Source organism: Phasianus colchicus, chromosome 1 (assembly GCF_987193195.1).
Source record: "Phasianus colchicus chromosome 1, bPhaCol1.hap1.1, whole genome shotgun sequence".
In the NCBI taxonomy this organism is placed as follows: Eukaryota; Metazoa; Chordata; class Aves; order Galliformes; family Phasianidae; genus Phasianus; species Phasianus colchicus.
This window is the reverse complement of record NC_143436.1, coordinates 55,204,455-55,229,986: the sequence shown is the minus strand read 5'-3', so window position 1 is coordinate 55,229,986 and position 25,532 is coordinate 55,204,455. Positions and strand designations below refer to the sequence as shown.

Genomic DNA, 25,532 nt, shown 5'->3' with positions numbered 1-25,532 from the left:
GACAAATGGTTCATCCTTTAGGTAAAAGCCTTTTAATTGTCTGAATGGCAATCCCTAATAACTTCATATGGTTCTGTCATAATTACCCAGGAAGAAATATTCTCACTTCTTGTTTCTTTTTGTTTCTTCTCTGGCTTAAAATGTGTTTTATCCCACTTGCTTTCCAGCCGCCAGCTTTGGGCTGGGTCTGTTTGGGGTGATTTTCATTTCAAAGACCTCTCCCCTTCGACCCACCTTGGAATACCAGACAGAAAGCTAGAAAAAAAAAAAAATCCTCTTATAGATCATGGAGTCTTCGAATGGCTTGGGTTGGAAGGGGCCTTAGGGATCATGCAGTTCTACCCCCTGCCATGGGCAGGGCTGCCACCCAGCAGCTCAGGCTGACCAGAGCCCCATCCAACCTGGCCTTGAGCGCCTCCAGGGATGGGGCACCACAGCTTCTCTGAGCAGCTGGGCCAGCACCTCACCACCCTCTGAGTGAAAGATTTCCTGTTAACATCTAATCCTGATGTCCCCTCTTTTACTTTAAAGCCATCCCCACTTGATGGTGTCCGCTTCAGCCAAATGGTTTTCACTTTAGCAAAAAGGAAAGCAGCAGCAAACCAGTATTTGGGCGCAGCAGGGGAACAGGCGGAGTGCTTAAGACGGCACAAGGATGACACAGACGTGCTGGTTTCAAACACATTTTTTAGCACCCATCCTGTCCTGAGCAAGCGGACAGTCCCACTCTGGGAGCCCTGCACGAGGTGATGGCGGGAAGCCCAGCACAGGCCCGGTGGAGCCGCAGCTGGCCGTGCAGGTGGCCCACGGACACGGACACAGTGGGGTGTGCCATGTCCCAGCCCGCGCACAGACACCACAGCTCGCAGACACGGCGGGTCCCTTTAGTTCTGCTGCGTGTCAGCGCTCCGTGTCCCCCCACGTACGGCCCCGTGCTGGCTTCTGCCGCCGGCCCACCCGAGGGCTTTTCTTCTCCACGTGGAACCGAGCAATGAGTTGTTTCGCCGGGAAGACAGAAGCCATACGCTTAAACCCAGAGCCCTCTCGTTTCTGCCGTGCCAGGTGGCAGCGTGAGCGCTGGGGATGATTCAGTGCTCCCGAAAGGCAGCGGTTATAAATATTCACAGCTACCGGTTGGGACGGCACAGCGGTGCGGCAGAGACGGCCACGGAGCCGTGCCTTACATAACGCCGAGCGAGATAAAGCCTTAGGATTAACGGAGCCACGCGCGCCACAGGCGCAAGGAACGTTTCTCCCCAGACGGAGCTCGGGGGCACAACCAGCTCAGGCGACAGCGGCCAAGTTCAGGGCGAGCAGCAGCAGCAGCAGCAGCAGCAGCAGCAGCAGCAGCAGCAGCAGCAGCAGCAGCAGCAGCAGCAGCAGCAGCAGCAGCAGCAGCAGCAGCAGCAGCAGCAGCAGCAGCAGCAGCAGCAGCAGCAGCAGCAGCAGCAGCAGCAGCAGCAGCAGCAGCAGCAGCAGCAGCACACCGCTGCGGCGCCGACCGCGCCCCGCCCCTCGCCCCGCGGCGGCGGCGGCCCCTCGAGGCAGCCCGGCGCGTCCCCGCCCGCCGCCGCCGCCGCCGCCGCCGCCGGGCGGGACCATCTCTCCCCCTGGCGAGGGGGGGGCGGCGCTCCGCCCCGGCTCCCCGCCCGGCCCGCCTCCCCCCGCGCCGCGCTGAGCGCCCCTCCGCCTGCCGAGCGCCGTGGTCACGCCCAGCGCAGGCATTAGCGCCCCCCGGTGCGGGGCGCGGGCGCCTGGGCATCCTCCGGCGCGGCGGCTCCGGCTCCGGCTCCGGCTCCTCCCTCGTCGGCAACGCGGAGCGGCTGCGAGCCTGAGCCGGGCGCTGCGCTGCTGGGCAGCGCCATGAAGCCGGCGGTGCTGGAAGTAATGAGGATGAACCGGGTGTGCAGGATGGTCCTGGTCACTTCCGTGGGCTCCTTCATCCTCGTCATCTTCTATTTCCAAAGTATGTTGCTCCCAGGTAGGGCTCTGCCGCTCCGTTCTCCCCGCCGCAGGTGGCGGCCGCCCCGGGGTGCGCGGGGCGGGAGGAAACTTTGCTGGGGTTCGGTCCTTGCGCGCCCGGCGTCGTGCGGCGGGAGCGGCGCACCGAGAGGAGAAGCGGGGATGGTTACAGGGGAGGAAGGTCAGAGCCCGGCTCTTCGCTTCCCCGCTCGCGGCTGCTGGGGCGCAGTCGATTAAAAATCGCCTGCCCTGAAGTTTTTGGGAGGCGTGCGGCGCTGCAGGGCTCCGTGCTGCAGCCGGGAGGCAGCGCACCCACCGCTCTGCGTAGCGGTTCCCCGTCAGCTGCCTGCTCGCCCGAAGTTGGTGCCGTTGGTTTGATGGATGTGTTTCTCGCGGCGCCCATCTGTGCCGGCTCCTGCGGAAAGCGGCGCGTGTCTTTCTCCCCTCTGCGTCCCCACCGGTTCCATCGGACCCGGGGGTGGCTTTAACCGAGTGCTTCAGGTCACCGCACGCGGCTGCGAGCTGCAATACGGCTTCAGCAATTGAACTCTCGTGTTTTTTCATTCATTGGTTGCGTTCTGCAGGTAACGTAGTCCAGGTGCGTGTGCAGAAAATTTGGCCAAGAGTCGCTTTTCCCCAAGTTTCGGGTGAATTGGAACAAAAACTCAGCGTGCGGTATGTGAGAAGTGAAGCAAAATATTTCACTGCATATTTTTGAACGTGTGAGAATCACCCTCAAAGGATCCTCAGTGCGCTCCATAGTTAACTACTGGAGATTATGGCTTTGTGTTTGTGCTGCTGTGGAACTGTAAATAGGCTGAGATTCGGTACCATTCAGAGCATTTCACCAAAGCTGAGGTGAGAGCGTGGTGCTGTTAAAACACGGGGAGGATGAGCTGCACCCGTCTTCCATATGACGCGTATTTGGGTTGTTAGCGTGTGTGAAGCAGATCTGGAAATAAATGAGATCAAACCCCACTTATCTCTGTTGTATCTTCTTGAACATTGCCACTTCTGTGCTTTTTTTTTCCCTAAATGTAGACTGTTTCTGTAGCGGATGCTGCTGGAAATCAACCAGATGCTAATCTAGATTGAGGTACGGTCTGACCGTTCCCTTTGAATGTGTTTTGCAAAGCTCAGACAGCTCTTTTAGTCAGGTATCTACTACATGGTTGTGCGTTGGCATCTGGGTTATTGTATGTGGGGTACAAAAACCTTGCTTGCAGTTGCACCTGTTTGTGATAATAGGCTTTCCTTACAACCCTTCCTGTTCTATCACTCAACTCAGTAGGGCTGGACTCTGGGCAGAGTGCAAGGCTGGTGATGTATTAAAACTTTTCAAGATCTTGGCTGATAGCCTTTTTGTAGAGGAGGAGCTTTGGCATTTTGCCCTGAGGTTGGCACAGCAGTGTGTTCCTTAGGAAGGCTGCAGGACGCAGCTGCCTCAGACATTAGGTTGACACCAGTCACTTACAGCGCTCTGCCAGAATTAGTTGAAGAGTTTCTACCCACTCTTGTGAATGGGAAATAAGGTAGGTGTTCGGTTAAGTTCTTTGCAAGGAGTGTAAGCTCCTTATTCAGGATCTGGCTGTTTCTTCACTTCCCTGGTGCTCTTGGTGAATCTTAGGAAAGCTGGTCTCTGTCTGCCGAGCTTTCCGAACCATTTAGGTGCGATGCAGAAGGTGAAGATGTTGGAAGGCCACCGAGTGACGAGCACAGCCATGCTCAGGGTCAAGATAACTCCTCAGTGTCAGATAAGCACTTCCCATTTGAGAAGGTCTGAGTGTAGATCTCCCTCTGGAATCATTAAAATAAAATAGAATCATTAAGGTTGGAAAAGAGCACTGTGAGATCACCTAGTCCTACTGTCAGCCCATCCCCACCATGCCCACAGACCACATCCCTCAGTGCCACATCCACACGGCTCTTGATCACCTGCAGGGACAGTGACTCCAATACAAATCCAACAAGTACTGCGGCAGAAGTCCCTGCTGGCAGATTGTTCCCTGGGGGTAAATGACAGCTAATGGAAGGTGTTCTTAGAAAAATTGCAGAGAAAAGTCAGGAGATAATCCCAGCCCCTGGGTCTTGTTTGAGGATCTGGGGGAGGCCAGCTCACTGTTTGTTCCTGAGGGAGGAAATGGCACTAGTGACTGTGTTTTCCTGTCTGTCTAACTTCTTTTGGGAAGGAAAAAAAAAAAAAAAGGCAAAAAATGCCTAGTGGAACGAAAAATTCTTCAGTAACTGCTGTAGCTGCATGGGGACTTTCCTGGGTCCTTGCTCAGGGTACTTCTCTTTGCTTTTATGCCACTTGCTCTCTGTGGAATGAGTGTGACCCAATGATTGCTTTGTGCTCCTGGATCTTGTTTGCATGTGGAGGGTCAGCCCTGGGCTGTTAGGATGGCCCATTGCAGTTCCTGGTGCACCTGCATGTCCCTGCATCGGGTGGGATGGTGCCATGGTGTGTGCAGGGCTGCTGGGCTGGGGCCAGGCTGGGTGCGCTGGGATCCCTCCTGCTGGGGGAGTCCTCAGAAAGGCAGAGAAACTGACAGTATCTTTTACCTGAGACGTGTTGATGAAGAAACTTGGTGTAAATCTTTTTTATTTGATTTTGTCATTGCAGACTGGACTTGTTTTGCTCCCTTTCTCAGTGCCTGTTTTGGCATGCTGCTGCTGGCTGTGCTTGCTGACAAAAGCCAGGTCTTTGGATGGACTCTGGTCTGCGATTCTCTGAGCAGCTCCTCACACAGTGCTGTCTGTCCCATGGTTGCTTTTCCTGGCAGAGGGCTGCTGCCTACCTTTGTTCCCATGGTGGAACAGCTCAGATGGTGTGAGGATTTTTTTTTCTTTGTCTGAAGATGAGCTTATTATTGATTTTGATGGAAGATTCTGTTTGAAAATCAATGCAGCATTCTCCCATCTCACAAGTGATCCACGCGTCCTCCCCTACTTCTAAAGGGGAAGGAGACTTGCAGAGCAGTGGGTGTGTGGCACTCCTTTGATGGACCCCATACACTGGCTTTAAATTATTCCATTTGGGATGCTGAGATGGAGCTCGGCTGACAGCCACAAGGATCTGGCCCTCATTTAATTGTGTGCAGCAAAATCCATCCCCTGGAGCCCTGCTGTGATCGCTGTCACTGTCCCTGGAAGCTTTTAGCTGATTTCCATGGGACCATGTGCCTAGGGTGCACAGAGCTGCTCAGGTCTCTGTTCTCAGAGGTGTCGATGGTCTGGATGTGCTCAAAGTTAAGAGTTAAGCTGTTCTGTGTCTCTGGAAGCCTTCCTGGTGACTGTGAGACTTAGCAGAAGGGTGACTTCTTCTGTCTCAGTCTTTGTGTACAGCTTTTCTGTGACAGCTACTTGCTGACCTTAAGAAGTAGGTTTTTATTTCTGAATGTTTTCAAAGGCAAAATTACGTGGCTCTAGCCACAATAATGTTGTAGGAAACAGTAGTTTATCAGAATGTTTATTGCTCTGAAGATACCATTCCTACAACATATATTTTCACAAGCTTTCACTGTTTTTTTTTATTACTACTAATTAATGCGGGGGAAACTGTGTGCTGATTTTCATAGCAGTAAAACTCCACGTTCTCAGATGTAAAACTGCCTTGGCTGAAGTCAGATTTTCTCACAGATAAAGAGTGGATGTGAATGGGAACTTATTTTCCTCTCGAAATAGAAATAAATAAAGCAACATAAGGCAATTTAAATACTCTAGGCCAGGCTGGATGGGGCTTTGAGCAAACTAGTCTAGAGGGAGGTGTCCCTGCCTGTAGCAGGGGTTGGAATTGCATGATCTTAAAGGTCCCTTCCAATCCAAAGCTGTAATTCTGTAATGATAAGAAATGAGTCATACAGTTGATCAGGTGCAACTGGCATGTTAGTTTCCTCTGCATAGTGGGGGTGTATTTGTGAATTCTTAAATCGCTTCCATTGTTTCTGGAGTTCCAGGTCATTTATCTTACACTATACCACGCGACAAGTCTAAAAATGGTTTGGAGATTGGAAGAAGTTAGGCTCACGTTGCTCTTCCCAGCACCAGCATCTGTTGCGAGACATACTGCATCAAATCCTGCCTGACAAAGCTGCTTCGGTTGTCCTTGTGTGAATGTCATTGTAGAACAGTTCGGTTTTTTTTTTTCCATCTCGAGCCTTTTGGGCTCATGCATATGTATTATATATCAACTCCAGGGTGATCCCGAGGGAGCTGGGAACATGGCTGGGGACACGAGGGTTTCAGTCTGATGGGTTTTTCCTGCGGATTGCTCGTGTTGTTCAAGGCAGGTGTTTGAATTCTGTGTGTGACTTGTCTGAGTGTCAACAGACATAAAATCAAGTGTGGGTGTGCGGTTGAAGGGTTGTGCTTAAATTGATGGAGGGAAAAGATTCTTCTTCCTTTCACATTAAGGAAAGAAAATTAAATTCAAGAATTCTGTGTTTGTTGTATATCTGACGTGTCTGGGGTAAAGATAGATAATGTCTGTGGTAGGTCATTTAGATTCAGAAACCACATACTACAAGGATAATGCTTCAAAGCACGTTCCCATTTCTGTTGGATGCTCCTGCTCCCTGTGGAGCCCATTCATGTAAGATCTTTGTGGATGAAGTAGGTATTTGTCCTTAAAGTAGCAATTCAAAAACTGTAGAGTTCTGTTAATTCCTTCTTATTTGTGTTTCAGCATCCAAGTTGTAGATAACATCCTTTTGTTGTGGGCAAAATGCTGGTGTGTGACAAAGTGCTGTTTCTGGCACCAGCCTTATGCTCTAAGTAGGAGATGAGACCACCAGAGACTGCAGCAAATCAATGAGAGAATGCAGTTCCTAATTATCTTTGGCTCATGCCTCCAGACAGAGGGATTTTCTGGGATTCCAATTTTGTGAATGTAATCAGCAGAGGATGCAGTGTGTTCCCCTTTCATGTAATTGTTTGGCACCTGAAACTAAGGGTTCATGAATAAATCAGAATTCCACTGCATATTCACTTGGATTCTGCGTCTCTTCTTTTGCATAATGCTGTTATCCCCAGTTCTCCGTTTAATGCCTGATCAATGAGTGGGGTTAGTAAGAAGTTACGTTTGTGATGTTTTCAGGGGGAGATAATTCCCTCCCATCAAGCTGCAGTCACAGGTCTTCTCTTGTATGGCATATGTTAATTTCATCTCCCTACCCACTGCCAGGTGGGGTTGTCACATAGCTATCAGGGAAAGATGTAATGAAGAGTGGCCCAGTCTGCAAGTGATGTGTGCTTCTAACAAGCAGTGAGTCGTTCAGTGTTGGGGGCTGTCCTGAATGTACGTCTGCTCTGCCCTCTCTGCCTGTTCAGTGCCTGCGGGGTGCTGGTGAGCTCCTGGTGTTGGGCATGTGAGCTGCAGGTGGGAATCCACGGGGCTGATTTACTTGTCATGCTCCGCTCTGTGAACTTGCATAGTGTGAAAAGCACCATGCTGGTGAATCTGTGAGCCAGAGCAGATGATGGCATCCTCATTTGTGTCAAACCAACAGTACCTGGACTACGCAGCATGCTATAAGTACGTACTGCACACGTATTCTTTTGCAACAAGCAAATTTGGTGCCTGTATGAGTCAGGGAGTTTTTCCTGCATTAAAGAACTTTCCTTGCATTATGTATTTCACAATTAAATATTCAGCTAGCTTTTATTTTAGACTAATGAATTCTTTTTGATTGTTCTATGCACCTTGCCCAATGTTTGCAATAAAAGTAGAGCACAGCTTTGCTTTTAACTATATTAATTTGGCACATTAGAAAAAGAGGTCCTAAATGAGGCATTAATGTCTGGCTTGTAAAGTATCAGGAAGGAATGTTATTTAAAAGAAATAAAATTAGATAGCTGCCACTGGAAACTTTGGAGTAAGAAGTCACTGGAGTGTACTGAGTGACACTGAAGTTGGATTTGTAATCTAATCCCCCAAGGAGGGGGGAAAGGAAATACTTTAAATATTTAAATCCCTGGCTGAAAAAAAGCTGTGCATGAGCACTTAAAAAACAGTAGCTTTAAAACAGGGCAGCACACAAGTGGATGTGCATATACATGCCCACCCACACGTCTTCCCCTGGTTCAGGCTGTAATTGGGCTGCAGTGGTGGCCCAGGTAACCCACGCACATGGATCGATGCAGTGCACACACCTTCTCCCGAAGATAGCTGCTGTAAGGAGCATGAAATTCTTTGTCATTAGAGGAAGTCCCAGAAGGGCCAAGGGCTTTATGTAGGTGCCTTTGTTATTTTTACTGATTGAAACGTGTGTCCAGTGTGGGTTCTCAGTTGCATTCTTTCTTTCTCAACTTATTCAGTACATGGAAGCATACAGCTTGGGAGAAATAACCTTTTTATGAATTCTCTCTAAGCTGTGGAGAAATGTGAATTTTTATGGGGGTATCAGCCTGAACACTAAGAGTGACTTTTCAAGGTAGCCTTCGTGTGACTCGTGCCAGGTTGTAGGCACTGAAGGATGACTTTGTGTCCTCTGTTATCAGTTGCTGCTGCAGTGGCTTCACACTCTTATGAAGGAACTTAATAGAAAGTCCTGGAGGGAACAGAAAATGCAGTCCAGCAAGATTTCTCGTGGCAATGTGATTCTAGGGGCTTGAGGGATAGTAGCTAAACCCAACAACTGGCATGCAAGTAAGTGAAGAAGTAGGTGTGAAGTGATTACATCCTATGGACATCTGCTCTTAGTTTGCTGCAAAGAGAACATCTTTGGTGTCAAGGATTTGAGCAGAGTGATCCATGTGTGGTTCTGCTGGATGGGTGACCTCAGTCTCCTCTCTAGTAGGGGAAAGAGGAGGTCGTTCTCAGATACACTTGCTTGCAGAGGATCTGCTGCTGCTTTAGATGCTGTATGCAGGCTGGAAGATGCTGTTCTTGCCAGTCTTCTCACTGATTGTATCTCTTTATGTCAGTTGTCTGAGTGGTGGAACATGATGGTTTTTAGCTGCAGAATCCACACAAGGAACAAAAGGGCTCTGAGCTTCCACAAACACAATGAGCTGTACACCAAGCAGAAAACTGTGCTTTTTTTTTTCTTCTAGTTTGTTTTAGAGAAGCCAACACTTTCTATGCATGTCTATTTTTTTTAGGATGCTTACAGAATTCAAGATATATTTTGCAAGCAGTTAGAACTGTGGCTTTCAGGACCCTTGGAGAGTAATGCTGTTTGAATTCAGTTAACAAGCAGCATACTTCATAGCTAGCCATTTTCATTCCTTTTTGGCTAATAAATGATTACATAAGCAGGTCAAAAAGTTTCAAGTGGATAACTTACAGGGATTTTTGGATTAGGAAAGGTAGACTTTTAATTAAGAGGGTGATTTTAATTGGATCCTGTAGATGATCTCTACTGTAATGCCTTGTATTACAAGGAAGAGCCTTTGGTAGTTAAAATCCTTTTAAAGACTATGTGGGTTATTATGCTTTAAAGTTGGTTGGAGTGCTGCCAGGACAAAACAGTCTGTGCTATCTCAAGTGACCTGCTGTGGAATAGCACATTCTGCACCCATGGTGGTGGGTACCAGGAGCTGAGTATGTCCTTCGGGTAAGCTGTGTTTTTACAGCCTGCACTGCAAGTGAGAGTGGAGAATTTATAGTAAGTGAGGAGGAGGGAAGTAACACTTTTTAAACACTTTGTGATTAATAAAATGTGTCAGTTGTGATCATAAGTCTAAAACTGAAAAAGTTGATCTTAGTTACGAGTTTTGGACTTGATTAGCTTCTAAAGCATATTTGAGTTCCCAGATGGAAATAAATCCTATATCTTTGGGGTTAAATGTGTGTATTTGTGCACATAATTACAAAGTTGATGTAACTGCTAATTAAGTGGGACAAATCCACTGCTGAATTTGCCACACATATCAAATGTTGACTACTACCATGTGTACTGTGCTTCCTTGACTGTTACAGGAAGCAGGATCAGTCAGGTGGACACTGAGCAAAGTTCTTGCTCGTACTGCCCTGGCAGATGTATGGACCATGCCTGCTGATCTCTTCCTCTTTGCTTTCCTCCTTCTCTTCTCACACCAAACGTGGTGGTCCACTGCAGCAAGCTTGGGGAAGTTCAGATAGGATGAACGCAGCTGCCTGCTGGGCTGTGGGGTTTGGGGTTTTGTTTTGGGCAAGCCATAAGATTTTATGACTTCTTTTCTGAAAGAAGTATAGCGATGAGTGGTTTGAATATGTTGGTGGATTGACTGCATGAGGCCTGCGTGATTGCCTGGGGGAGTCAATGGTTGCCTTTCAGTTGATTTTAGTGAGCAGTGGGTCAGGTCTACTGTGTCAGAACAGAGGCTTTCTGAATTGCATGAAGGGCATACATCCCCTGCAGTGGTAGGAATATAGGATTGCAGGCTTGGGGAAAGCCCTGAACTGTAAATCTGGGTTGACTCCATTGAATTGATTATATTAATTCTGGATCAAAGCTACTATAACATGCAGAATTTGTCCCTCCCGCAGAGCAATATACAATAGAATAACAGCTTTGCTTTTCAGCTTGTTTATTTGTCCTTCACAGAGTACTTCTGCATTCAAGGAAATAGTAGCTTTTTTTTCTCCATAGGTGTACATGTTCAAAGTATTGAATGAAGGTATTGTCTGTTTTCATCGGGTTTTAGTGGAAATGACATCAATGGTTTTTTTATATAACCATTAGCATGCAGACTATCAATCAAAGTCAAAGTTTTCTGGTTATCCTCAAGGGAACTGGAGCACAAATCTTACGAGAGCTGGCTGAGGGAACTGGGGTTGAAGAGGAGGATCAGGAGAGATGGTATACTCTCTCTGCGATGACCTGAAAGGAGGCTGTGGTGAGGTGGAAGTCAGCCTCTTCTCCAAGATAACTTGCATAAGATGAGAGGTAATGGCCTCAAGTTGCACCAGGGGAGGTTCAGGTTGAATATTAGGAAACATTTCTTCTCTGAAAGAGTGATCGGGTGCTGGCACAGGCTGCCCAGGGAGGTGATGGAGTCACTGTCCTTGGAGATGTTCAAGAAATGTGTTCATGTGGTAAGAAAGGACGTGGTTTAGTGGGCGGTATGTAGATGGTTAGACTAGGTGGTCTTAGAGGTCTTTTCTAACCTTAATGAATCTTTGAGCATTTTCTGCATGGGATGGAGAAGTTATGAATATTTCTGATGGAACAGCGGAATATAATTGCATCAAAACAGCAAGAGAAAAAGTTGGGACTTCTAGAGCTGTTAACTGTTTTGAGATAAAACCATTTTAAGATGCTCAGTGAGCTAAAATGGATAACAAGACAAAGAATTTGATTAGAATTGTATTCATGACTGGCTGTCTTGATATAGGTTGCTTTTTTCTACAGGACACATCAGTTTTTCTCATGAGTCCTTCCACACTACCTTGACTTTTCCTCAATACTTCTCTTGAAATGTTCCAGAGAAAAAGAAGAATTTCGCAGAGGATGTCAGGACAGCTAGCAAAACAAAAACATACACGGGGCCATTGTGTCTGAGGGATTAGTAATGTGCAAAGTCTATACATCAGTATAATGTCAGTGACTTAGAACCACATCTATCTCAAGAATGCTGTAACCAGTGTGGTAACACATTGCTGTGAGAACTCTTTGTGCAGCTAGAAATGTCTCATTCCCTCCTGTGCGTTTGGGCACTGGGGGAAGCAGGCCATAATTCCTGCACGTCCAAACTAGTGTGGGTTGTTTCCCATTGCCAATCTTCATGATGACTCTTTTCCTTCATTTTCTTTGTACTTTCTAGACCTTTTGCTTATTTCTACATTCACTGGGGTGTGATGTCAGGAGAGACCATGTGGGGTTTATTTCATGCTCTCTTTCCAGCTGTGAGGGGAATCTTTTGTCATCAGACTGTACCTCAGCTGGTTTTTACCTCACCAGAATAGTTTATGTCCAGTGTATTTCTCCAGCGTTGTGGAAGCTGCTGAATGTGAATCTGTGTACATCAGCACAAGTTACTAACAGTAAGTCTGTGCTTCCTGCTATTGCTGCAGTTCGAAGTGTTCACTGGCATAAAGTCAGGAGCAGCATTTCTAGAAATCTTTGAGAGTTTGGGCCCAAGTCTACTTCTTTAGCAGTAATACTTCAATTTTATCAGAAGGCTTAAAAACATTCCACGAAGCAGGCCTATGCTTCTTTTTGCTACTTAAGCAACAGGCTCTCTTTTCTTCGGCAGAAAGGTGATTCTCTACGTAATGTTGAACACACAGCGGGGGTTGCATTGGTGAAAGTGTCACGGCAATGCCATTGTACAAATGTCTACTGAGCTGCCATGTTGTGTTGTGGATGTAGATGGAGATGGGGGCTGTGGCTGTGCTTGGAAATCTCTTTTTCTGGAATTGCAAGCCTTTCATACTCTAGATGCATTGTGCTTGAACAGCTTTTACCTGGAAAGGATTTACTCCCTTTATGATAAATATTGGTGACAAAAAGCCCTACCTTATCTCTTGTGGTTTTGGTTTGCCTTTGTGTGCAGGTCTACTAGAGGTCTTCCAGGGAATCTAAGTTTAAAGACATAGAAAAAGGGTGAATAGAGAAAGTATATTGTAAAACTGTATCTGTTCTGTGTTTTTTATCAGTGATCATGCTTGCTTTATGGGAGTTTTAAGGTCAAAGTTCCAATCATTTCAAAAAGGTAACATCAGTGATGTATGTGAGAGGCTGTAACAGCTGACTGATACTTTCCCCAGATCCTTCTTTTTTAGACCTCTGGGGTGACTGTGGGATACTGGTGTTCCTCCCTTAAAACAGAGATTTTTGGTATAACATTCCATGAATGTTTGCTACTGCTCAGGAAAGCCTTGAATTTGAATCTAGCATCTTTTTCAGTTGCTTCATTGGTAAGTTTGAGGCATCAGTGGTAACACTTTGCGTAATGTTCTAAGTGGGGAAATTGTTCTTAGTGGCTACTGCTAAACATGCTGGAATTGAAAGGATTTTTCTTCAGTCTTTCAGACATACACAAAAATTATCTAATCTTTCGCATAAACACAACATGAGTGTGTGTGCACAGGACAGGCAGCTGTGGTTTATGAACTGCAGTGAGGCACTTTGAACAGGCAGACCTTTTGTTAGCACTGCAGGACACCTTAGTCCTTTCCTGCCCATGTTTGCCCTTCTGTGCTGCTCTGAAAGTCTGTGTCCTCCTTCATGTTTGAGTAAGGATGGCCAAAAATGTACCATTGTGTGGCATTCTGAGGTTTTTTGCTTCTTGCTTGTCTCTTGAGATCATCTAGTTTCAACCTCCCTGCTATGTGCAGGGTTGTCAACCAGCAGACCAGGCTGTCCAGAGCCACATCCAGCCTGGCCCTGAATGCCTTCAGGGATGGGGCATCCCTGCATCTAACTTCCTTTTTGGAAATGATAGGGTCATGTCACCTGTGTCATCTTTTCTAGCTGATGGTGGTTTTAATCACTATAAATACAGTAAACTGGAAAAACGTGAATGATGAAATGGGCACATCAAGTACCACATCTGTGGAAATTAAAGGACCAGATTTTTGAGCAGAAACCAGTGTTTGTGTTTAATTTATGTAGTAGCCCTTTCAGATCCCATCTGTTTCTGTGCCCTTTGGCAAATGGGTTTGCCTTTTTTTTTTTTTCTAACAAAGACATTGTCAAGTTTAGAGAATGACTGATTTTATTTTGCTTGCTGTTTTCTTTGTCTCTGTCCTATGGTCTCCTTAGGGAGAAAAAGTTGACCCCAGAAAGCAGGGGAAGCTTTGTCTTTATTGGCTGCCAATATTCTGTCACTACAATACAAGGTCGAGAGGCCGAAACTGCAAGTTAAATGCTTACGACCCCAGTGTCTCTGACTTTCTGATATGCCAGTGATGCAGCAGCGAGAGGTTTGTGCTATAAATGAACATGATCTTAAAACAGTGTGTTAAAAATCCACAGCGAAAGCATGGCTGAGGCTTTCTGCTTAGGTGTTTCATTTTGCAGAGAGAGGTTGCAAAGGCCCCATTTCACCTGCAAATTTGCAGCTGTCTGATGTTCTGGACGCATTGTGGTGACCCTGACATGTGTAATGGAGCTGCTCTGAAGCCATGCAGCTCAATGTAAGTAGTGAGTAGTTTCAGCACAACGGGAAAGCAAGTTATTGCTGAAAACAGGATCTGACTGACGGAACTTGTAGTTCTGGCATGTCATCAAATCTTAAGCATTGATCAAGGTTCATGTGGGCAGACCTCCTGGGCTCTATGTATGCACGCCCAGTGACTAGCAGCTCTATAAAGTGTTGTATGTCTGTAAGATAAGATATTTTCCCTGTACTTTTCTCTGCCTTATCTTATTGGAGTTTTAACATCAGCATAGGGCTCTGTGATGTCACTAATGTCAGGGCTGGGTATGTTGCACGGGATCCTGGAGATGAGTACAGGACAACAAGAGGAATTTACTGTGCCAACAGCGTAAGGGTTTAATCTTTTGCGGACACACAGAGTGATTAACCTCTTGATTAACCTTTGCTTTTACTGTTAGCTGATGATGTGCATATGTGTGGGGCATCATGGCTTTTGTTGCTTCCTCATCTGCAGCCATGAACCCACTGCCCTCTGGTTTCTTGGCTCTGGCCATGCTGGCATGCAGAGCACAGCAGCATGCACATCCTTGCTTCCAGAGCTGTAAGTGGTGGTGAAGCAGGCAGCACCTGATGAAAGCATGCACCTAATTGGATTTTTAGATCATGCTTTAAAAATATTGGATTTTCAAATACTCTCATGAATGGGCATTAGCACTGAGGGGAAAATATGGCTGGGTAGATTTTTGAGTCAGAATTGAAGTATAATTAAAAAAAGATTACTGAACATAATAGTATTAACAGAAATGGCATCCCGGAGTGAAGAACACGTGTGAGAGCAGCAGGCAGAGTGCACACCTGTGGGTGCACTGCAGCTTGACATAAAGGCCAGAGCACTGTTCTCACAGTCGTGGGAAAAGGACACTGACAGAGCTGTGCAGCTCTAGGGTCAGTGTTCATATCACTGACTTCAAAAGTGATGTAAGTGAGCGGCTGCAGCTGCTGATGTGCTTTCTTGGGTCTAACTGGGAGGACTGAGAGCGGTTTACCTGCAGCAAGGACAAGTTCTAATTCTCAATTGTGTATCACTCTCAGTGCTGTTATGACAGGAATTTATTCAACTTGTTTTAAGTGCATTTGAGTCTGCCACTTCATGTTGCTACAAAGTGCATTTTATGGCACGTTATTCATTAATATTGTTATTGTTTGTGGTTTACCACTGGTTGCTCTTGGCTATAATTCTTGTCTTTTGCTTGACTGCTTTTCTCTTTTGCTTTCTACTGAAATGTTATTCAGGGGCAGTATCTTAAGTGAGACACTTCCACCTGTGTGCCGGGCTGGGAAGCGTAAGTAATTACTTCCATTCACTGTGAATTTTCAGTTGCTGTTGTACAAGCACTGGAATTGACACTACTTCTGCAAAAACCATACCTGCTTTTCCTGAGCTGTGATGGTGCACACGTCTGTAGTGACGCAACAAACCAGTGCAGAAGACAGTCCCAGATGAAGTTGGGTTTGTACCCAAAGACAGAAGAGCCATAAAGAGTTGGAAGCTATGGGAGAATTTCTTAGGAGCATTGTACCAGGACTCACTGAAAAGGGAAATTTGTTTTATATTTTCGTTTTGATTTTTACAGCATTCCTGCTTCACTTTGTTAGTGGCTATTACAGTGCTAGAAGTAAGCTGCAGGCTACTAGGGTTGCCAGTTCTGTTTTCATGAACAGAAGAGAAAATAGATAAATCACTGATGTGAAAAACAAATGCTGCTTGCTTTATCTTCATGAAATATCAAAAAGATTCTTCTAATTTGTTATTCTGAAAGAGAATGATTTTTATGGCATCAAAGACTTCAGCGTGGAGCTTGGAATTGTAGTTAAGCCAAAACTTAACCGGGTTTAAGTGAAAAGCTTGACAGGTGATCTAGCTGTAAAAAACTGCATACCAAGAAAGAATTTAAATGTATGTCAATTTATACAGTGTTAATCTCTGCAGAGCAGATCTTAATTCAAGACTGACAATTTGGGTCATGTCTGAAATTGATTTGGAGATTGGTCCTTGATTGCTTTAGATTCAATTCCAAAGCTGAGTTGTGAGCGTGAATTGAGGATCAAAGCCTAAACATCACTTCATCTCAAGCTTGAGGGTCAGACTGAAGGTTCTCATTTTAAAGTATTGAATTTTTTTTTTGTTGCATTACTCCAATTTCAAGTGCAAAATACACCATTGTACTGACAATCTCCAGTCTTTCAGGCTTAAAAGACTCATTGAAGATGAAGGTGAAGCTGTTTGTGTTCTTGTAAGCATTATATGAAGAGACTTCAGTAAGAATAAAAAAGTGTAAGTGGCAGAGAATCCTGGCAAAAGAGAAACACTGCAGTGGAGCTAAGAGAGAAATGCTTGAAGGCAGCAGCTCTGCCTGGTTTGAAGTTGTAGCATTAGTGAGGACATGCTGGCTCCTCTCAGGGAGGGAGGATTTGGTAGCCTCAAGAGCACAGCAGCTTTGGTAAGATATGGTCATTCCAAGCTACTGCTGCATCAATGCATAGAGCTGACTTCTGTATTGTTAATTAAGTGAGGAGATGCTTCCCACTGATAGGCCCCTATAAACACAGCTTTCAAAACAGATTGGCAAAGCTGGAGGAGAGTTGGGAGTTGTCATCTTTGGCATGGGGAAAGATGTTGATCATACATCATCATCTTACCCTTCATCACCCATAGGTTGCAGTCCTGTGGTACAATGCCTTAACTAGGAGTGAGGGCAAACGTAGTGAGAAGGGGTTGGGGTACAGGGAAACGCTGCAGGAAGAACTGAGTGTAGAGCAGTAGGCGGTCTGTTCATCCATCTGTGTGCCCTGGTGAGCTCCTAATGAGTCTCAGGTCCAGAGCCTGCAGGTCCAAGGAGAACAGAACAAGGCATGTGCTGTCTCCTAAAAGGTTTTTCTTTTCCACTTCCAGTTAGTCAGTCTTGAGTAAGTTGTAACAGAGCCAGTTGAAGATGGTACAGTGAAGAGGCAAGTCTGTTTAGAAACTGCAAGGAATTAAACATTTGGCAATAACTGATGTCTCTTTCTTGGCAGGATCCAAATAGCTCAGAAAGCATTTTATCTTCATTAGTGATGCAAATTTTATCACCTCTCCTGTGTTTTGTAAGCTCTTTTGGTAAAGATTAAAGGCTGTAGTTGCATAAATCCAAGCTTTACCATTTATTATGAAGGGCAGAGTCTTTGAACATAGACTTGATGCTGAAACTGTGCAGGTTCTAGGTCACCTTTACATATGCCTTGGGCACAGAGAGCACTAAAAGCCAAGAGGATCTCTGTGAGCCAGAGCTGCGTTAGGTTGTGCTGTCAGAGGCTTCTGGGCCATGCTTTGCCATGTGGACACAGATGAAACAGAAAATATTTATTTTATTTTTCTATTCCAATCCTTGTAAGCTCACTGTACCTCTTAGCATAGCCCTATCAACTCATCATTTTTGGTAGTTCTAGGAATACTTGGGGGGTTTGTGTGAAACTGTCCCTGCTGGCTTTGAACCAGCCCCAGAGTCCTAATTAAATATTTTAGGTCGGGCATGACTGCAGTGAGCCAAATCCTTTGCCTTTGGTGTTTTGTTTTATTTGATCAATAGACTATTTCTCTATCTAGAACACTGCAGTATTCCCATACAGCTTACTTGGTTAGCGTTGAGAGTTCCCATTAAAAATTGTTGAACCAACTTTTTCTGTCTTTACTCAGCTTGTCATTCTCGGAGACCTATTCCTTTCTGAAACTTTTCTTTGCTTTTTTTTTTTGTATCTCTTGCTGCAAATGAGGTCGTTTTCAAAACATATACTGCTTTTCTGTTCTTTTCCTTGAACCCTTATTTGTATTCTCTCCACTCTCTTGCTTGGCCTTATAAAGAAGCCAACTACTGTCCAGCCACCCAGCAGTGGTTTTGTCATAGAGGGGCAGGTGACTCTTCTTTGAAATGTGTGTGAAAAGTTGCACTGTCAAAGGCAGCATTGGGTTCCTTGCAAGCTAGTTCTAACTTCAGTTAATACTTTTATTCAACTAACATACGTAGAACAGGTTTTGAATACATACTTGCAAACAGCCTTCTCACCAGGTTAGGTTCATAAGCTGCATTCTCTGATAACCCACAAAGTAGTTTTCTTGCTTAAGGAAATTGAAGCTGTGAGCCCTGTCAGTTTTTACCCAACTGAGATGAGGAAATGTTGTTCCTCATCTGGCTCCCAGTGAGACAGAGGAACTGAGATCAAGTCCCCTTTTCTCAGAATCAAGCCCTCCTTAGTCACTGGGCTGTGTGGTTGCTGGGATTGGTGTCCTTTCCACCTTGCAAAGGCATTCTTGTCCAAGAGGATCAGTGAAGGTGACTTTCTGTCCTGCTGGTTATGGTATTTCCTTCTAGTGTTTTTTAATCACTTTCCACAAACAGTTTCATAGTTTGTTTTCATAGCTACTTTGTGTGAGGGGAAAAAAAGTCAACAAAAATGAAAGAGAGGGGAGAAAAAGGATTTTTTGTGGGGGATTCTGAGAAATTTTTGATTTAAAAAAGAAATATATCTCAAAGAAAGCTTTTTCTTGGTTTTGCCACAGAGTTAAAACAATCCTTTGGGTTTTTTGCATGGCTTTGCAGGATTGTTATCTGCTGGCTGAAATTCAGTATCTGAATTAGCCAGTTCTCCATGGGAAGGTTGAGTGCTGGGCATCTTGGTTTTGGGCTCTTCTTTGATTTCCTTGTTTATGGTCATTATAGTAGTTTGATTGCACTTTTCAGACTCCTGTGAGATTGGAATGTGTCCCATTGACTGAGAAACTGGAGAATTTCATACGTAAAATACATAAAATATGCTAATGATTTCTTAGACCTCTAATCAAGCTACATGTAACTTGAAGAATCTTGAAAGACCATCCACGGAAACATCCTGGCCCATGCTTTCTGTTCTTTCTCCTTTTCCTTGAACCCTTATTTGTATTCTCTCCACTCTCTCTTGCTTGGCCTTATAAAGAAGCCAACTACTGTCCAGCCACCCAGCAGTGGTTTTGTCACAGAGGAGCAGGTGACTCTTCTTTGAAATGTGTGTGAAAAGTTGCACACATGGATCCACCCACTTACCTGCATCCTTTCTTGCTTATACTTTGTGCTTCTGAGTGTAACTGAGGTTATATTAGGATCTCTATGCACTGGGGAGTTCGCAAGCAAAGTAGAGCCTAATTCAAGCCAATCTCTGGAAAAATGAAAAAGCATGCAAACTTGAATTCAGGACTCCTCTGTAAGCCAACCACTTAGGTGTGAGATGCTTCCTATGATGTTTTATTGCAGAGAGAATAGAGTTTGGGTTCAAATCATTAGAGAAATGTTTGTTTTGGTGTCTGGACCCCATCTGTGTTGTTGAACGGTAGGTCCAATAGGTCTGACTGGTAAGACAAAGTTCAGAAGGTCATTTGAATGTTGGTTAGCTCTAATGTAGTGAGTTAGAAGCTTAATTTGTGTTGCCTGTGTTGTATTTATGAAATTCCTCTTCTGTTCTTTCCCCACCCCTTTCTCTGGGTATGAGATCAGTGACCACTTGCAGCTCATCCTTTTTATCCCTCAGTTTCTATTCTGTGATTTTTGTTTTTGATGTAATTTGGCAATATTCAAGTTCAGTTGACAAATGTGTGACCACCGTGTGAGATCTACAGCAGTGTCTAGTAATAGCTGCTTGTGTGCAGTGGTTTCCAGCTTTTCATTCATTGTTCCCTGGAGCTCTGGGGCAGCTTTGAAAGCGCCAATAAAGCAATCTAAAGAAAGCAAGCTTCCTTGTGCTATTTGACTGACTCTAGAGCTGCTGAAGAGGCTGCATGTTCACTGGAAAACTTGAAGGAATGAATATGGAAAACCAGAGAAGCATGGGTTTTAGCACACTTGATCCTTTTCTCCATGCTGCAGGGGCAACAGTGTATTGAAGGAAGGAACTTGAATTTTCCCCATTTCTCTTTTTCAATTACAAATTTCTAGTAGTGCTAGGTGTGTAAGTGGGGATGATGAATGGGAGAAAGGACTTATTTATGAACTTTTTGCTCTTAAGAATCATGGCTGTGTTTTGAGCCCTAGTCTTAATAGTCTTTGTCCAAGGTCACCTTGCTGCATGTGTCATATGGCCTTTCTTGCTCATAAACAGATGATGCCCTTCTTCCAGACAGAGGGCCAATTTGGTTGACTGTGCCTTAGCAGAACCAATGATTCTTGGTGAAAATCAAGATCTTAGAAACTGCTCTCTAAAGAAAAAGCATAGAAAGTTTGACTTGTGAGCAAGAAGATGTAACTGCACTAAACTAAGGTAGGCAATTGACTTTTTATTAAAAAAAAAAAAAAAGCTAAGAAGCTGTAATTCATGGAGAAAATTAATGTTGATGTCTGGGACTTGATAAAATGGTTTAAATTAAAAAAAAAAAAATCTGTTTCATAATATATGTGGAGAGGTAAAGTGGTTACCATGCTGAGGGAGTGCCTTTGTGCTTTCCACATGGGGGGAGAAGGTGAGAAAACGTATAGAAATGGGGAAGAGATTAAGAGCTTATTTTAAGCTACATTTCAAGTATGACTTTGTTCTAGGGCAGATGAGCAGATTAGTAGAGCTTTGTACAAACTGTTGTTATACCCAAACCTAACCTGTTTGATAATGGGTAACTAACAAGGCACTGGAGTGCAGCCATGACCCTCAGACAGAGATGTAGAAGGTAAGGGGCAGTGTAACTGGTTACTGCAGTGCTCTTTGCACGTTGTCTTGTAGGTGTGATAGTAACAGTAAATGGTTTTCAGCTGTGGAGATCTGAAATATGGCCAAATTCTGACTATGTAGATGTGAGGTCAAGGAAGGAAAATGAGCTGAATTAAACAGACCTCCTTTAAATGTCTCCAGGAAAAAAAAAAAAGGCAGTAGTAGATCTGAATAAAACACAATTGGTAACTCTGAGAGGAGAGAGGGAAAATAGGATCATAATATCCCCGAACAGTAGTTGCTGAGAGAGGTCCTAAAGTGTGTTGCAAGTTGGTAAGTTTATATTGGCCAGAGAGCAGATGAAGACAGACATCGCAGCACGGAGCAGAGAGAGCTGGCCAGGGGTGCTTGCAGTTCTGCTGTGACAGATCTTGGAGCCAAATGTGGAGCCTCTAATGTCTCCTCCTGCAGGGAAGAACCATGTAGTAAATACTGACTTACCAAGGAGACTTAAGAGGTTTGCAGTGACAGGCAGTCACTGGCTGTGTGAGTTTGACAAAACAAAGTGGTTAGGTTGTGTAGGTGGGAAGAGCAAGATTGTTTCAGGGGAATTGAATGGTATGAGAAGCAGGCATGCACCCTGAGATTACTGAATGGTTAAAATAAACAAAAAACAAAAGAAACAACCAACCTTCCACAAAACCAACCTAGGTTGTGGTGAGTGTTGCAGTCAGTAGTAAAGCACGTGACAGGTTTCATCAGGGTTCACTGCTGAACCCCTCCAAGCACAATAGAGCACAAATAATAATTAACATCTTCAAGGCTGTGTTTCAAGGTGAAGCATGAACCATTAAAATGAATGAAGGCTTGAGGGAATGGTTAACAGAGACCTGTTTGCCAAATACCGGCTTATTCTTTCAGATTTGTTGTGTATCTTTTTGTAAATAAATGCAGAGGTGAGTTAATGTCCTGAAAATAAGATGTAAAAGATATTTTGGTTCTGATTTCTTTCTGTAAATAATTCATTGACCAGTATTTGAGTGAAGGCCAAAATGTAGTGGAGCATAACAAAAAATGATTCATTTTTTTCCCTCCTTAGCTAATTATTGACTGCCCTAGCAGTTTCTTTGTCCGTTCTGTTGGGTGGTAGAAAACAAAGAAGGAATTTCAGTCTTATTACCTGCAGATTGCTGAGTCTGCTTAATGGGCTGGGGCATCAGCTGTCCTTGTTTCCAATTCTGAACTTGCAGGTGAAAACGTTAAGACAATGAAATACATGGCTTAAAGAAAACTGATTCTTAACTATATTTGAAACTTTCACATGCTGTTTGCATTGACAGAGTGCTTCATTTGGGAATGGAGGCCTGAAATACCAAACCTTATGTATCCGTACAATGAATTTTGGGTTTTTCCTCGTAGAGAGGGAGGATGGCTTCCATTGCTTGGAATCTGACTGCAAGAAGAAGCTTTTGCACTTCCTCAAGTCAAAAAAAAAAAAAAAAAAAAAAAAAAAAGTCTTATGTAAAGTGTAGTGCTTTACAAGTCTTCAAGCTTCAAGCATTATAAGAAGACTTGATGATAGCTGCTTCCACTTGTGCCTGTGTTTGAAAAACAGAGCTCCTTGCTGTGGAGTTCCCAGGCCTTTCCTTCAGCACCAGCTGCAAGTGCACTCTGCAGCAGTTGAGACTTCTGCAAGCATGCCAACACAACAGCACAGAAAGAGAGGGGGTGATTTGAATTAAAAAGGATGGACATAACAAATATGCGTGTGTTGGTATGAGTAATTTAGAACTAGCAGAAGAACTTTCGTGAAGAAGGAGGAAAAAACATTTTAATGGTCAGTACTTGTTTATTTTTTAAATGATGTAATTCAGTATGTCTATCTGCAGCAGCAAGAAGTAACGATCTGTCCAGAAAAGGACTCCCTAGAGTAACAATCCTGTGAGTCATGCCTCCAAGAAAAAGAACAAGCCCTAAGAGATTCATGATTGCATTCTTCCACCCTAGCAAATACAGGGGTAGTACTTTAAAAGATGTACACTGAATTTTGTATCTCTTTTGTTTCACAGTCTGTGCCTGAAAACACAATTAGGTAGTTCAGCTCCGTACCCCAAGGTTGATGGTAGTTGTGTCTCAGATCTATAGGTCACAAATTACATAACGCATGAATAGTGATGGCTGTTCCTTTTCTTGAGTCCTTGATATAGTGCTGTATTTATTTTTTGACTACTGTACCAGTTTTGCTCACTGCAGAAGTCTAAAGTGCCACAAGATTATGGCTGAAGTCCGTGGTGCCGATGCTAATGACTTTCTTTAGCCAAATCACAGATCTTTTTGGGATTCTCAGATGTAAGGCAGTAGGTCGATATAGGCTAAAGCACATTCTGAAATGCAGAAGGAACTCAAAGATTGTTAGGGTTCTGATAGCAGGTTTTCACTCTAAATGGATATTAACAAATTGCCTTTTCCTCATGAAGTCAATTAAATGAGTGCTTGACTGTATCAACGACTAAAACTTGTTTGAGGTACTGGATACCACTGAGCATTTACATCCTTTGCTGTCTCTTTCTGCTACCCACTCTGAGGCTTGGTCAGAATTTTCTCTTTGTCTTGTGGGCTATTTGAACCTACCAAGGGCCAATGCATGTTGGTCTTCCTGCTAGAATATGGCTGTGAAATTAGCCATCATATAAATGCTTTATATTCTGAAAACTGGTTGTTGAATTGAACAGCAGTCTCTAAACTGCAACTTCTCTTCAGTAGTACAGAAGTTCTAAGAAGCTCATTTTAGCTCATTGTTTTTGTTCAGCATAATTAGAGTGACTTGACATGTTAGAAGCTGCTACCTTCTGACAGATCCTGCTTCTCACAAGTGGTTTGGAAGAGGTGCTTTCTGGTTCTGCCCAGAGGCCACTTAAGACAGTGTTGTTCTGCCCCAATCACTACTGCTTCTGCAAGGAAATAATCATCTCACTTAGCATGTCTCTGCATTACCCTGACCTTATAGTTGTCCCTTGGATTGTTGACTATGTAGGGGGACAAGTACTTGCTCTTTAAAATTGGTAGTAGTTCTCCTTTTTCATATCTGTACCAGAAGACTGCCAATTGTCACTGTCAGGTGAAATAAGGCTATTTTGCACAGTATTACTTGAAAAGGTCAGACTTGTGAAATACCACAGCAGGTAAAGCCAATTGCTGTTCATCTCTTCTGTTTTGCTAGTAATTTAGGCTGAGTGTGTTTTAAGCACAGTACTGCAAATTACCCATCATATTTTAAACAAAGCATTACTTGTTATTTTTGGTCATAGGAGTGTATAGCTTTGAAGCATTTAAATGGTGAAATTCATTTGAGAAACTCCAGACAGAGCAGCTGTGTATAATACAAGGACATACCTTCAACAACAATCTAGCTGGTTTTCTATGTTCTTTATTGGACTATGTTAGATGCAGCAATGTGTCTTTTTTCTTCTTAGTAGCTTAGCAAAAAAGCATTCTCATAACAGGGTAGATCTATTCCATATGTACACAGAATGGTTGAGGATGAAAGGGACTACTGACTGCTTGGGATCATCTACTGTAACCCTCCTTCTTCAAGCAGGGTCACGTGGAGCACGTTGCCCAGGATTGCATCCAGGTGGGTTTTGAATATTTTCAGAGAAGATTCCACAACCTCTCTTGGAATTTTCCAATAAAAATGCGCTACCCCTCCCAAATTCACTACTGCTTTTCACTTACAACTTGAATCTCCACATCATTTCTCTTGCATGGCTGTGGGCTCCAATATGTGCTGGGTTGTCTCCTGGAGGTGAGAGCTGTTTGTGGTGCCCAGGATGCAGCGAGAAGGAGCGATGGTGCTGACAGCCCTGCAGTGTGTGGTATCTGTTCTCCTTTGCTGCGGGCTGTGCAGGTGTGAAGAAGACGCTCAGGGGTTCAGGCTGCAGAGATGTTTGTCATGTATCATCATAATGCTGCAGCATCTGAAGCAGACTGACTCATCTACTTCCTAATGACTCACTATATGTTTTCTTTCTCCTAGGTGGAAAAATAACTATTTCTAACGGGAATGCTAAGTGAGAGCCTGACCATGTGTACCAGTTTCTATCAGTAAAAGGCAAATGTATATTTAGAAATCTTTTTATTACAAGAATCCTAGGAAATGTATGCTTATGTGGTTTGAGGCAAGACCTGAGTAAAAATATGTAACTGTTTCAACAGACAAGACTGGGGAAGGATGCCTAGGCACAGAAATAAAGCAACTTGCTCACAGTCATTTCGGGGTTTGGTGTGGAGTCATGTAGACAGTACATCTGCCCTGATTTGTCTCTGGTGCTGTATCCTGTCATTTGCCACACCTCTCTGGAGTGTTTCAGCTGAATGTCTTTAATATGTCAGAATAAATGGATTTCTTTCCATGTTAACTGTATTTGATAGTTTTACCTGTTTTTCGTCTCTGATGGTCTGAAGAGCCTCTTCCTGTCCCAGTTTCTTCTGTTTACTTGCCTGCTTTTTTAAATTAAGAGACAAGAATTTTTTCATAGGAGCTTTTGTGCTTGTCCCCAGTTGTAGCCAGGCTGTGCTGTGGGTCTAGCTTGGGCTCAGGGAAGATGCAGCCGTATCCGGTTCCCCAGCTCTACACTTGGACACTCGCAGTGTAGGTGGCTTTGCTGTTCTGACCGTTTTATCCTGAACCTTGTTTTCCATGAGTCACAGAATCTTCAGAGTAGTTCTGCATCTGAGCAGGGGCAGCGTGAGGGAAAACTTATCTTGCATCTGTCTGCTTTCAACACGTTCCCCCTTCAAGTCAAATGAAATATCGTAAGTAAGGGAGGTGTTTAGTGAGG

General features: G+C 44.3%; 1 protein-coding gene across 4 annotated transcripts in view; it reads left to right on the top strand.

Moving 5' to 3' along the window:
* The first annotated feature begins 1,756 nt into the window (after positions 1-1,756).
* The window catches only part of CHST11 (carbohydrate sulfotransferase 11), a 152,808-nt gene continuing 129,032 nt past the window's right edge, over positions 1,757-25,532 (top strand). The window contains exon 1 of one of the 4 annotated variants that reach the window (XM_031600032.2): positions 1,757-1,966. In XM_031600032.2, coding sequence (XP_031455892.1) covers positions 1,864-1,966 — 103 coding nt within the window. In that variant the 5' untranslated portion in view covers positions 1,757-1,863. Of the gene's footprint in view, positions 1,982-13,587; positions 14,378-23,531; positions 24,326-25,532 lie in introns of those variants that run through there. The other 3 variants (XM_031600031.2, XM_090143436.1, XM_090143418.1) reach the window with 3 other exon arrangements.